Genomic DNA, 14673 nt, shown 5'->3' on the forward strand with positions numbered 1-14673 from the left:
AAGATTACATATATTCTTGCATACAAGGAGCTAGGGAGAACATAAAACTTATCGTTAATTCTAGTAGCTCATGGATGACTCAACGAAGGATAATCCAAGAAGTACAACTACACCCATATATGATTAACTTATAATACATTGATTTTTAGATTAAACTGCTGATATGTAATTTTATTTAGAGCTTCAGAGCCAAGTCCAACTCTCTATCCAAGGTGACTTTATCAATCTCCTTTTCCTTCATGACATAAGTATCTGCTTCATCAATCGCATTTGTTGATGATGAAACCTCTCCTAGGGGAACACCCATTTCAATCATGACCTCATTAGAGTTGCTGTATGGACACATATCCATGTCCCATGGCATGAGATTGTGGTTTTCAAGAGGAATACCACATGGAATCTCATCAAGGAATTCATTGTTGAGATCCATTCCATGATAATGGACCTGATCATCTGCAACCTTCATACCAGCAAACACAGGAGGAGGAGGATGACTAGCAAAGCTTTGCCCAATATGGGAATGAAAATCCAAGAACTTTTCCAACCTGGATAAAGAACCATGGCTAGGGTCCAGGCGTACAGCGACATGGGAAAGGATTTGGTGGCCATGATCATCGGAAAAGGAGGTTGGTGGTGGAACAACTGAAACAGGCTGAGATGGGAGAATTGGCACATCAGCAATAAACTTTTTGAGTTTGCGTTTTCCTAAAAGCTGCCTGCGCTCAGCACTTCGCTCCTTTCGATGAGCATTTTGGTGGCCTCCCAAGGACTGAGAGGAAGGGAAGCCCCTTGAGCAACGAGAGCAGAAGTAAATATCAGGTTGGTTCAACGTCAACAGAGTACCAACGCTTGCCCTGCGGATTGAAGCAGTGTTTGAGCTCTCGGAAGAGTTACTCTTGCTTTGCATGTTGATGATGAAGAAAGATGGTTTTTAAAAGGGTGAAAGGGAATTGGGTATTTATAGAAATTAATGAGATTAGATTAAAATTAATAAAAACAAATTAGGGATTAATTAACTAATTTTAGTTTGAAGCATATTGTCAAAAAGGTCCAAAAAGATGAGGTTAGGTTTTGGCCTTTTGGGGTTGGAACACAACGTGGGAGGAGAAGTGAGACTTGTACACACTGCATGTAGTTGTGAAGTGAAAGTGGGACGCGTAGGGTAGATTAATAAGATTCCAACTAGGGTTAAAAGGGATTGCTTTATTGTCTTACAAATGGAACTCTATTATTTTAAGACTCTTAACCTTAGTTAATTTTTTTTTTTTAATTCATTAACCCTAATTAATTTTATTTGTTGATTTTTTTCTCTAACATACATATAGTTGTGGGTTATACATAGAAAAAAAAATCTTGATTTGCGCATAAATAATTTATAATAATCAAATTTTAATTAATTATAATAAAATACTAAAGTTTTATATATTGAAGCTTCAAGTATAATTTAAGGACAATTTTGAAATTATAAAAAAAAAAAAAAATTAAGGACTATCCCCACTGCCCTTTCATTTAATCGAATTGAATTGAAATATTAGGAATTTAGTCAATCATCTTAATTGTGGGATATCATTGAAAAATAAGAATTGATATTATCAAAAAATTTCTTGCCATAAATATGAGTCAATCATCTACTTTAATATCTATTAATAAAAAAATTCATAGAGTTTTAGCTTTTTCAACACTTATAATTAATAAATTTTTTTTATAAAAATTAATAATTTAAAGAAGAATATTATTATTATTATTATTATTATTATTATTATTATTATTTGTTAAATGTGACATTCACTTGTTAAAGGGGTAAATATACATGTAAATGAATGAAAGGATATTTTCAAGGTAGCAGGTGGTCTAAACTCAAAACAACTGAACTGAACTGATCAGAGTTTTCTTTTTGGTCTTATTCATGGCCTTTCAAAGGTCAACTGAACTGCGTCTACTTTTCACGTGAAATATTTCAGTACATGCACCCAAACGTTTAAAAATATGAAAAATAATTTTTATAAAATAAACAGAGCTTACAATTATTTTTTTTTTTAAATTAATTGTATTTGATGAAAGAATTGTGCTTGATGAAATGGATGGATGAGAGAGTATTAATTGAAGGAACTTGAAATATCTGTGTGATATGAAGCAGGAAGAGCCACGTCTCCTTTGAGGCAAACCAAGTGTAAGGTAGTGTTGGCTGAGAGAGTGAACCAAAATGTCTGTTTCTATGATAAAATCAACTCTAAATTGGACCCATTGGAAAAGGTTAGCTTCAAGTTTAAGCCATGCAAATGCTATTCCTTTCTATTTCTTGGACTTTTCTTAAGTACCCATTCTTTCTTATTTCCTTTCACACAGTGACTTCCAGTTTATTTGAAGATTAAATATTCATAAAAATTCAATTCAATTGTTTTTTTTTTTTATCCATTTAAGACCTTAAGCTTTGTGCGTGAAAATGGGCCACTGAGCCAGTTCTAATGAAACAACACTGTCAGAGACACAGAATTGAGGTCAAAGGTCACATTAGGAGAAAAACAAAGTTAATTTTTAAGACATTGCTTTCCTGACGCTCTTAAAAATTAGAAAGGCCACCTAGGTTGGCATTTCTCGAATTGCCGCAAATAACTTGAGATTTCTTACAAAGTGAAATGTGCCAGCGGCAACAATGGCAAGAATGATATATAAAATTGTAAGTTTGAATTTCCTTACAAGTCAATCGGAATCGTCTTCTTCCATATGTGTTGATGATGATCTCTCAAGGCAATTGGGGAACTTAAAAGGTAAGGTAGTCAAAGGCTTGTCATCTGAAAATCCTTGGCACGCCATTCCAAAACTGTATCCCAATGCGATGGCAACAGGAACAGCTACAGCATTGCCAACTTGTATGTACCTGCAATTGGAAGAGAGCAAACCAGAAACACATATCACAAACGAAATGTGACTTGATGAAGGGAGAAATGCTTCTACAGTATGCCCATGCCTTTCCAGCTTCTTCTGTCAAGGACTAATACCTTAGAAATGAAGCATATGTTTAAACATTTTACAGGATATAAGTGGAAACCAGAAGAGGGTACATGACGGTAAGGTCAGGGATTTGAGTCATGGAAATAGCCTTAGGAAAAAGAAGGGAGGAGAGAGCTACGTGCAATAGATTACCCTCCCCTGATCCTTGCATAGCAGGGAGTCTCATGCACTCTTGATGGTCTTTCAAGTATGAAGCAAAATGAAAATGGAAAACCACATAACCAGATTGCATAAAATAAGAGATCACCAAGAGCAGAGAAGTTAACAATTTTCAAGACACTAGGGATGAATGATGGCTCCACAGAATCAACCCACCAGCCAATTCCTCGATGTATAAATAATGTCCAACAAACTTTATGATGAATCTATACCACGATACTGACCTCTCCTTTATAGGACCATACAGCTGATAGCAATCAGGGAACCCTTGTAATCTTGCATTTTCACGGATTGTGAGCACTCGATCTTGTACGGGATGAAGGACAGCCTGCAATAACCATTTACTTTAGGAGCTAATACGATTATTTCTTCAAGGGCATACACGTGCAACAAATAAATATTTATTCAAGTACAATGTAGAGAGCAATGATACCTGATTGTGAGGTTCAGCCCTTGTGACAACAGTTGCAACAATTTCATCCCACCACAAACGACCAAATGGCCTACATTCAGTTGATCTCTAAGAATACCATTACAACAAAACCATCATAGCAGAGTTGAAAAGTAAATAAAGAACCTAAACGCACTTTGTAGATGTCCCACGAACAAACTTCATTGCATAATCAGGGACCTAGATACATAGTTCATAATTAAGATTCAAGATCAAGAGAAACTTTTGAAAAAGAAAAAAATTAGAAGTCACTGAGCGTGAAATAGTACCAAGGGTTTGCCAGATGGAAGCATCACTCTTTCCATTGATTGGTCCCATTCTACCTTGTTATCTGGACCAACCGACACACCAGGTAGATCCCTAAAATTTGCACCCTAGGAAAAGAGACAGGCAAAACAAGAAACCATGAAAGACTATGAGAGCATATGTATGCATGATAACATTCCTGTGGCCCTAAGAACAAGCAAATTAGTGAAACCTTCTTCTTGGGAATGCAGCACACACGTTCATAATCATCACTGTTCAACTTTAGAGGTCGGTGATCATACAACATGCGAGGACGGGATGCATTTTTAGCAGCTGCAGCTGTATAACCTACTACATCTGCATAACCGAATAATTTTATCATATACAAGATGATGTCACAAATTAGATAGGGATAATGGGATTGCAAGCATTTAGATGTTGGAGGTGGTTTGTGTTACATAGCAGAATCTCAGAACACCATAACACCAGAATTCGAAGAAGAGAGAGAGAGAGAGAGTTAGAGAGAGGAAATAACTGTTGTATTGTTGATTTGGTGAATCCTATCAATTACAATGCAAAGGGCTATTTGTATCATTCACTGACTACTTAGTCATAACATTTCCCACTTCTTGAAATCATTCTTGTCTTGAAGAATGAAGAAAGAAACTATAATCGGCAAAAACATATTGCAATTATAAACCACTTGCTACAATTTTAAGTCCTCTAATGAATTGTAATGCTCAAAACTAATATACTGAAATTGTACTTTCTTTTCTCATATGACCTTTTCTTTCTCTGCCTTCTCCATTTTTCAAATTCATCTTCTTTAAGAACTATAAATGTAGCTCCCTTCAAGAACTAATAATCATTGGTCCGTTTGATTTGGTAAGATCAATTCATCCCATTGCACCAAGAAATTGCATTTTCCAACAAAGTTTTCTTGTGACGAGCAAATTTTCATGAACTAAAAAGGCAATTCAATAGCATCCCACTCCATTTCTCGAACTCCAGCAACAAGAACCTCATTCTAGTTGGTTAACATATGCTGAAGGCCATCACAAAAATTTTCGATTTCCTTCACAGCACAATGCTCAAGAAATTCTAAATTTCTTTCTTCAAAATTCTGTTCATGTTCCATCTTTAATCCCATAATCAATGTAAATTGCTTCTTAAATTTGAGAAAGCATTCTACAATCATCCTCAAGAAATTCCTATATTTCTTTCTCTATTTTTTGTTGAAATTTTCCTTCGTGATCTATCATGTCTTCATCAGCTTCAATGGTTATGGATTCTGCACCCAGAAATTCTTCAACGGTAGCAATATTATCAATATTGCTTTGATCGTTCATTTGTGGATTAGCTGGATCCATAGTTACCTAGAACGCAGAACATCTTGGATTGTGGTAGAGACCTCCTTGCCTTTTTCCTTTACAAATTTACTCATGATCTTAAATCCTCCCTCAATGCATTGTTATCAATAGAGACTTGATCCAATTTATCCACAGTGGAGACCTTCCCTTTCTCCTTTACGAATGCACTCATGAAAGATTTCAAATCCTCGATCAACAGAGAATCGATCTAATTTCCCTTCTAGCACATTAAATCTTTCCTCCATTGAATTAAATTTCCCATCCACATTCTCTTACATAACCCTAATTCTTTCTTCCAATTCAGCAACCCAAACCAAATCGGAACTAACCACTACAGACCCCATAGACCTAGGCTTTATTGCGACAGCAATAGAATGAAACCCAAGAACTTCAAGAACAGGGTTTAAGTATAATTTGAACTCTCAAGAACTTCAAGAACAAAGAAAATCAAGAGCATATATCTGATTCTTAGAAAACAAAAACTTTGAGAAAGAAAGAAGATTTTAAGAAATTGAAGAAAATACGAATTCCTAGCAAAACCCTAATTTCAGGGTTTATACATTAAAGAAAAGAACTAACAGGAAGAAGAAAGAAGGAAGAAGAAATAGAGGGAAGGAAGAGAAGAAATTTTAGAGAGGAAGGAAGAAGGGAAGAATTCTTATGAAAAAAGGGAGAAGAATTAGAGAAAGGAAGAAGAAGAAGAAGAAGAAGAAGGAGAAGAAGAATAAAGAGAAGGCAGAGATCTCAGAGGAGAAGAAGAAGAATTAGAGGGAAGAAGAGAGGAAGAGAGAAAAACAACAGGAACTTGGTATTTGGGAAGAGTAATCTGCCATAGATGTTGTCCACTGATCTAACAACTCTGACACCAATTAGTTGCATAGCAAAATCTCAAAACACCATAACACCAGAATTAGAAGAAGAAAGAGAGAGAGAAAGAGAGAGAGAGAGAGAGAGAGAGAGAAAGAATTAGAGAGAGGAAATAGCTGTTGTACTGTTGATTTGATGAATCCTATCAATTACAATGCAAATAGCTATTTATATCATTCACTAACTGCTTAGTCATAACAATTTGTCACGTAATCACTTGATAGAATGGCATTTAAGCATGTCACTGCCATGGAAGATGAACAACAAAGGCATAGCCACATCTATGTTTCTATAAATATTATACTAGATCCAATTATCCAAGTACCTAATGGATAAAATGTCTAGCGAATTAAATCGAGTACTGTGTTATAATTTATATGAACAAAGGAAAAGCTAAATCATAATCCTTTTAAACTCTAACTCACTTTCATATATCAAGGACATTTAAACATATTGCTTTTGTCCAAAACTTCTTAAATACCCCATTGTCAAATAAAATTAAAATTTCTTCAAACAATTTAATATTAAAAAAGAATATGTTTCCCTTTTAAGTTTTAACTAAAAATTACATAGAAAAAAGAATAATCCAAAGGTAAATAGCATGAACATCGATTCCCAATAAAGAGGCCAAAGAAAGAGAGTTAAAATGACCCAAGAAGACAAGTGCATGTAAAAAGCATGCTTTTACATAGACTAATGAATGATGATTGTTTGTGATGAAGAATATAGAACAAAATCAACTAGAAGCACAAGGACAAGCTTACCATCTCTTTTCAATCGAATATATCTTTGAAAGCCCATTCGAGAAGTTGTCCCATACCTTCTTTCATCCCGACTCTCATCATTCGTGACCTAGGATGACCAAGAGGGTAATCCTATTAAGAATTAGCAGCTCACAAAGGATTTTCAACATACACAAAAGATTCTAGATCAAAAGAAAGCAACATTCATACTGGTGGGAGATCTGATATTGCATCTCCAAGAAAGAGAGCCTTTTCCAATTGACAAGGAAGATTTTTGTCATAGGCAACAGCAATTTCCTAGATTCAAGATAAAACCATCAAGTAAATACTTTACAGAGTTTAAAATAGTGCTCAATTTCACTATCACCCTTACCTCAAATTCATTTGGGATGCCCCCTCTTGCAACAACTTCATGTGTTGGCAATGGATATTGGGGCAAGCTCTAAAATACAACATTAAAAAAATCAATAAAGACTTTAAATTTTGTTGTCCTATTACAAAATTCAAAAGTAGACTTGCCTCCAATGGATGAGAACCCCACAAGAAGACTCGCATTCGAAATTGCGGCAGACCATATGATCCAGCAGCCATTATTCCTAGTCGGGCTTGATAGTTCATAGAAATTAGACGACCAAGGGCATAACGCCCCAAGAAGCCACTAGCAAACCTCAAAATATCCACAACATTTTCCATGAGAACATACTTTGGCTTTAAATACTCAACAATGTCCATGAAAACCACCAATTGATGGTTCTTGGGATCATCCAAGGGAGCTTTCGTGTTTCTAAATCGATTAAAGCCACTAATTCCCTGACATGGGGGGCCTCCACATATTAAATCAGCATTGCCCTGTGTTAGTATGCAATAAAACTAATCAACTAATGGAGGAAACGCTGTGCAAAATTTAAAAGAGAATAAATGGTATTATCAGGATGGCAAGATAGCTAACATGGGGGGAAAGAAAAAGAAAGCACTCACAGGAAGAGGCAAGATATTTGACCGATAACCTTTTGTCACAAACTCCTGAAGTTTGTCCTTGCATTTACTGATTTAAACAGAACCAATAAAAAAGAAAAATTCACATGGAGAACAAGGCAAAATTTTAGTGAAAAACTGTAGTGAAACAATGTACCTTAAGCCCTCAATAGGCTCCCAAGTGTCCTCACTTGGACCATAACCCTTCCAACGTACCTACACAATTTTGAATATATCAAGCAATGAAGATGAAACTTGATTGAATTCTGCTATAATATCAGGTAATAGGTGCTTGCTAGCAAAGCAATAAATTAAAAGAATATAGACATTACATCTTTCAATAAGTATGCTCGTACACTAAGCACAATAACAACTAGACTACATAACTAATAAAAAAATATTATCAATTATACCTTAAAAAATAGCCCACGTGTCTTGGTTTTGTTAGGATCACCATAACAAATAGCTAGTAGCTTTTCCACTTCAAATTCTTCAGAGAGAATTTCAGACCCTTCATCAGTACCATAATTATCCTGGTCTTCTTCGTCTTCATCTTCTTCATTATCACTTACAGAATTAGAACTTTGTTCTGGGTGTCTTTCTGATGCAAATAATGAGAAATTCCTGCATAACTTTTCCCATTCCTTCAATAGAGATAAAAAATCTTCTGCTGCCTCATTTCTCACCTAATGATCATTTGGAAGTAAAACGTTTTATTATCAGATTTGGACACAAGCATAATGCAAGCTGTTGAAAAGATAACTACACATTTTACCTCAGTTTCAGGGTGGTTTATTTTCAAACTCTTGCATGCATTAGGGTTGATGTCAACAGCCCACTTCTATATTACCAAACAGATATAATAAGAAGAATAGTAGTAAGGAAATAACTATAAATTCACAAGAATTAATACATCATTAGGTGAGTCATTGCAAACAAAATGAGCATTAATCAACTTACAGTCACTAATTTCACACTAGACAAAGAAGCACCCATACAAAGGCCAGTTGACATGGCACCACAACCAGAGTACAGGTCCAACAAATGCATCTCTGACTTCTCACACCTATGAGCTTTTGAAGGTTTTCCAATGGCATCATTAACATCATCAATACTATTGTTTGAATCACTCTCACTTGATATAGTTGATGATGAACCACTATCTCTTATAGAATTATCTAAGTTAATCAAGCAAACAATGACAATTAATCAACCACTCATCAAACAGATTAGGTGAAACAAAAGTCCAGAAACAATAATAGTCATGATGATTGGTATTTCTACAAATCTTAGTCACTACTCACATAGTTATATAAAGCACATTCAATTACCTGACTTTATTGTTTGAAAAGTCAAAAAAGGTAATGTATATTTCATATCATAATACAGGTCACAAGGTGGAATTTTTCTCTCCTTTGCTGCTAAATCCATCTGCAGTGTGAAGTAAAGTGCTTATAACCCTTTAAATCATGATATATGCAACAAATATGAACCAAATAGAAATAAGCGTCTAAATATCATACATTTGGTGCAACTAGGGCAATTTTTATTTTGGAGACAATGCAATTCAACGGATTGTCATCTTTAATTTCTGAAAGAAACACGCGTCTGCTCTCTGTAGATTGTGCATGGTCCTTAATAACCTAGCACCCCAAAACATCTAGACTTAGTAAACCAGAAAACATTATAAAGCAAATTAAAGGAAAAGTGAAAGATTCATCTCACAGTGTCTTCAGTTCTATAAAACCATTGAGCAGTAAAGTACGGTTCTCCTTCAATGGTTTCAAACAACTCCACAATTCTAGCAATGTAATCGGGACTTCCATCGTCAGCCTGAAAGCACACGACTCAAAAGAGTCAATACTTGACAACACTTATCACATAAAGGAAATAAGGAGACACCAAGACCTTTGCTAACGAAAGGAAAAGCAATTTAGCATTAGCTGTTGGATTTCCACAAAAGAGTAACAACCGATCCAAATCAATACTACTCCAAGAATAGATTTTTCTACTTACATCAGGTGCACATGCACCACCACTCTTATATAGGGTGAGTAATTGAGACCCAACCCATGCGAATCAACGGCAATTACACGATGTAACGACCATTATTTACAGGTTATAAGGAGGCCATTACCCGTTAAATTGTTATTTAAGGCCAATTTTGATTTGCAGAATAACAGCCGTTACCCCATTGTTAAATAACGGTAATGAGCTTTAAATAACGGTAACGGCCGCTAAAGTGTGGCAGAATTTGTGGACCGGTGAAGGCAGAAATCACATGATTTTATTAGTCCAAAAATTATCTAATTTCAGTCCAAAATAGCAGAAAATAATTCAGAATAATAATTCAATTCAAACTCACTTTTTTACTTTCAAATAATGCTCCATTTCATTCTCTAGTCTCCACCTTCATAACTCATTTTCTCTTACTTGGAAACAAAAGACAACAATAAGCAGGCCCACATTAAGTGTTTTAAATTTATTCTTGCAAACAAAAGGCTTTAACATTCTTTATTCTCTCAATCAATTTGGTTTCATGACCGGTCGTTCAACTATGGAAGCAATCTTTCTCATTAGAAGCTTGATGGAGAAATATAGAGATGGGAAGAAAGATCTACACATGGTTTTTATTGATTTGGAGAAGGCTTATGATAGTGTTCCAAGAGAAGTCTTATGGAATGTGTTAGAACAAAAGAGGGTATCTATTAGGTACACACAAATATTGAAAGATATGTATGAAGGAGCAACAGTGGGAGGGGACACAAGAGATTTTCCGATCTCAATTGGATTACACCAAGGATCAGCCATAAACCCTTACCTTTTCACATTAGTTTTAGATGAACTGACGAAACATATACAAGAAAATATTCCTTAATGCGTGATGTTTGCGGATGATATTATTCTGATAGATGAGACACAAGAAGGAGTCAATAGGAAGCTAGAACTTTGGAGAAGTACTCTAGAGTCAAAGGGTTTTAAGTTAAGTAGAACGAAGACAGAATACATGCATTGCAAGTTCAGTGAAGGCCAAACTGGTGATAGGGAAGGAGTTAGTTTGAATGGAGTGGTACTGTCCCAAAGTAATCACTTTAAATATCTAGGCTCAGTCTTTCAAGTAGATGGGGGATGTAAGGAGGATGTTAGTCATAGGATTAAAGCCGGATGGTTGAAGTAGAGACGTACCACGGGAGTTTTATGTGATCATAAGATTCCCAATAAATTAAAAGAAAAATTTTACCGTACAGCCATACGACCGGCTATGTTATATGGTAGTGAGTGTTGAGCACTGAAAGAGTCGTATGCATCTAAGATAAGAGTTGCAGAGATAAGAATGTTAAGGTGGATGAGTGGCCATACTAGACTAGATAAAGTCCGTAATGAAAGTATTAGAAAAAAGGCAGGAGTGGTGCCAATTGAAGATAAGTTGAGAGAAGGGAGATTGAGGTGGTTTGGTCATGTGAAGCGTAAACATACGAAGGCTCCAGTTAGACAAGTAGAGCACATTAGGTTAGAGGATAGAAAGAAAAAAAGAAGTATACCTAAATTGACTTGGAGAAGAGTAGTACAACATGACCTAGAAGCATTACACATTTCTGAGGATTTAACCCAAAATCGTTCAGAGTGGAAAAAGCGAATCCATATAGACGACCCCAAATTTTTGGAATAAAGGCTTAGTTGAGTTGAGTTGAGTATTGTTGAAAATTGTTATTAATGTTATATTTATTGTTAAACTTATAGTTTATGTGTATTTTTTCTAATGTTGATTTATTTTTCTAAAAAACAAGTATATAATTGTTATTTGTTGTTTCTTGAAACATTTTTAGAATTAATTTTATTAAAATAATTATTAATTACAAAATAACATCAAATACAATTTTAATTTTTTTAGATATTTCCTATCTGCTAAAACTAAGTATAAGTGTAGATATTGAAAAAGTTTACATTACTTTTCATAAATTTAATTGTAAGTTAAAACTTTAAAGTTTAAATTTAAATTAAATACTTGTTTAAATACATGGAGGCTCATCATCTACGTCTACTAATGATTATGGATATAGACATGGACAAGCACACTCAAATCATATCCATATAATTATCCCCCTCCTATGTATTCAGAGCAATCATACTTTTCATAACCCACTAATCTAGTCGATTCCTTATTTAGTTTCAATACATCACAGTATTATCAATTGAGTCAATATCAACAAAGTGAGGATCAAAGCTCTCAAAGTCAGAACCAAAGTCAATACTATCAAGAACCTCCTAGACATTCATTTTGGTGGTAATAAGGTTAGTTATTTACAATTTATATAATTATTTTAGGTCTAAATTAGTTAATGTTAATAATGTCCAAATATGATAGACGATAACGCCTTTATTTGATATATAAATACTTAGTATATAGTTATATATCTTAATTTTATTTATTTCTAACAATATCTACTCATTTTATAAACTTTACAAATTTTTCAAAAAAATTTGCATAGCGTCAGGCTGTTGCCGCTAAGTTACGGCTGTTACAGCCCATTTCCGTACCATGACCGCAATTGCGACCACAACCACGATTTAAAACTATGGTACATATATACCTAATTTGAGCAAAGATTTTCATTTCTAGGACTAAAGATCAGGGAGGCCATGACTGCATGACCTTTACTAGTTTCTGTTTTGTTAAGGACACATATGAGGTTGAAAACAAGACAACAAATAATTTATATGTCAAATGTAGAAATATTCTAATCTCATAGAGACTATCAAAATGAAAGCATTAAAAAATATTTACAAAAACCAAATGGAGATGGGATTCCTTTGATTAAAAGAATAAGGAATACTTTTTCTTTTTTTTAATTTTCATTCAGTTCCTAGCAGTTAAAGAATAAAACCCGTTCCAGTACACAAGAAACCGAGTGTAAAGACTTAACCACCAATTGTCTACATAGGATAGTGTTGAAATACACACCCATATATAAGCAATTAGATAGTACAATAAAGTTAGTGTGGAAAGACCAGTTCGAAACAAAATTGAAAATTGGATGCTTACTTGTGACCAGTGGCATCTTATCTGTTAATGCATGTATGAACAATACTTAAGTTTTGTAGATGATGGTCTAGATTCCCATGAAAACTCATATTAGACAAAAAGGAAGTGAACTTTTTTGACCATGAGAGAGAAAGAAATAGAGAATAATACTTTGACATAGGCATCGTCTCCAAGTTTATATAAAACATTATCAACCATTGCTTGTGTATAGTGACATTTCGCTTGCAATACATCTTCCTCTTCTCCCGATGCCCTTCAAAACCCAATCAAAATTACATAATAAATAAATAAGACCCATCAAAAATTCCCCAAGAATTATCGTTTTCAGCTAAAAAAAAATCTCACCCATTAGCACTCTCTGGGACGGCCCCTTTCTTCACTTTATTCTGTGACGAAAAAATAATCATTTGAAATAAGCAGAGAGCTAAAACCAAAACATGCAATACATTTCCCAAGAACGTAACCCCATTAAGAGAGAGAATGGGGGAGCAGGGGGACCAAAAACAAAACCTGGGATTTGTAGCGGAGGGGCCATTTCTTGCGGGCTTCGGCAGCCGGAATGGGGTTTCCGACGAGGGACAACTCAGAATCAAGCTTGGCTTTTTTCGTTTTTTTAGCTCTCGAGGACAACAGAGTAATCGGGTCCTCTTCCTGAGAGGGAAACGGGTCGTCTTCGGTCTCTTGGATCTCCCGTTTTCGGGGTTTGCCCATCTTCAGTGGTGTCAAGCAAGAAGAGAGAGTAGAGGGGAAGAAGAAGAGTCGAGAGATACTGACGTTTATTCAACGATCAGAAAATGGGAAAGTGAATTTAAATTTCGAAGTGGGCGGGAACTTCGATTTTCCATGTTTTCGGTTTTGCCCGCGTTGATGTATAACGTAACTGGCTGTCATTCTGTAAGGACGACGGTCCACTTGGTGAAACTTATGTTTAGAGGAATCCGATGGCTATGTTTGACAAGGGAGGAAAATAAAAAAAGAAATAAAATATGAGGAAAAAATAATTTTATTTTTTATTATTTTTATTTGAATTGAGTAAAAAATTAAAAAAAAAGAAAAATTTTGTAGAAAAAATAAAAATATTTTATCCTTTTCTACTTTCTCTCCAAAATGGAGATAAGGTAGGAGGAAAAAATTTAAAATTATAAATATAACTTTATATTTTATAGTTTTTTATTTTAAATTTAGGGGCAAAGTTATAATTTTATTATTTATAAAATAACTTTCCCTCAAATATTTTTTTTCTCTCAATCTAAACAAGAAGAAGGAAAATTATTTTTATTTTTATTTCTTATTTTCTCTCCTTTATTTTCCTTTCCCTCTAAAAAGTTCCCAAACATAGTGTAAATGACCAAAACCTTGTCCTTTATGATTTGTTTTAAGGCCCGATAAGCATTGTTGTTATAAAAATTATTTTTTTAAATATACTAGTTAGAAAGTATTAAAAAATAATTTAATATTAAATTTAATAAATTTTAATCATAAAAATATAAAAAAAGAATAATTTTTTTCAAATTATTTTTTTAATAACATATAAAATAATATTTTTATTTAGAAAAATAATTTAAGCCTACAAACTCAATGCCAAACATATACTTATTTTTTTCAATAATTAATATCATCCAAACTCCAATTTATAATTTCATAAATCTAAGGCTACATATTATTAGGACGTCATAAAAATTATGATAAAACTACATTGCATATTTTATTAGCTTATATTAAAATTTTTAATGTAACAAAAAAATAATGTATAATGTAATCAATTGCATTTTAATTAATGCATTGATTCATTTCTTTTATAATCAT

The 14673-nt window shown here is 34.0% G+C and overlaps 2 protein-coding genes across 2 annotated transcripts; both read right to left on the minus strand.

Moving 5' to 3' along the window:
- LOC110633707 (uncharacterized) lies at positions 1 to 918 on the minus strand. The gene has a single exon (XM_021782430.2). The coding sequence runs from the start codon at positions 905 to 907 to the stop codon at positions 176 to 178; it is 732 nt and encodes a 243-aa protein (XP_021638122.2). The 5' UTR covers positions 908 to 918; the 3' UTR covers positions 1 to 175.
- A 1548-nt stretch (positions 919 to 2466) lies between these two features.
- LOC110633709 (putative DNA (cytosine-5)-methyltransferase CMT1) lies at positions 2467 to 13714 on the minus strand. The gene is made up of 21 exons (XM_021782432.2): positions 13378 to 13714; positions 13213 to 13253; positions 13018 to 13120; positions 9549 to 9656; positions 9347 to 9466; positions 9155 to 9254; positions 8784 to 9001; positions 8599 to 8664; positions 8237 to 8509; positions 7981 to 8039; positions 7827 to 7893; positions 7368 to 7697; positions 7222 to 7290; positions 7059 to 7145; positions 6870 to 6957; positions 4101 to 4225; positions 3892 to 3996; positions 3759 to 3802; positions 3605 to 3674; positions 3396 to 3499; positions 2467 to 2878 (listed from the first exon to the last, which is right to left on the minus strand). The coding sequence occupies exons 1-21, from the start codon at positions 13576 to 13578 to the stop codon at positions 2701 to 2703; spliced, it is 2556 nt and encodes an 851-aa protein (XP_021638124.2). The 5' UTR covers positions 13579 to 13714; the 3' UTR covers positions 2467 to 2700.
- Positions 13715 to 14673: the final 959 nt, after the last annotated feature.

Source organism: Hevea brasiliensis, chromosome 3 (genome assembly GCF_030052815.1).
Source record: "Hevea brasiliensis isolate MT/VB/25A 57/8 chromosome 3, ASM3005281v1, whole genome shotgun sequence".
NCBI classification, from domain to species: Eukaryota; Viridiplantae; Streptophyta; class Magnoliopsida; order Malpighiales; family Euphorbiaceae; genus Hevea; species Hevea brasiliensis.

Excerpts from the sequence above, each read along its gene's own strand:
- LOC110633709 (XM_021782432.2), bottom strand. The coding sequence starts at position 13,578 with ATGGGCAAACCCCGAAAACGGGAGATCCAAGAGACCGAAGACGACCCG. Across the intron at positions 3,675-3,758 it reads GTTCGTGGGACATCTACAAA|GCCATTTGGTCGTTTGTGGT; the intron begins GTGCGTTTAGGT and ends AACTGAATGTAG. Across the intron at positions 2,879-3,395 it reads TATGGTCCTATAAAGGAGAG|GTACATACAAGTTGGCAATG; the intron begins GTCAGTATCGTG and ends TTCCAATTGCAG.
- LOC110633707 (XM_021782430.2), bottom strand. The coding sequence starts at position 907 with ATGCAAAGCAAGAGTAACTCTTCCGAGAGCTCAAACACTGCTTCAATC.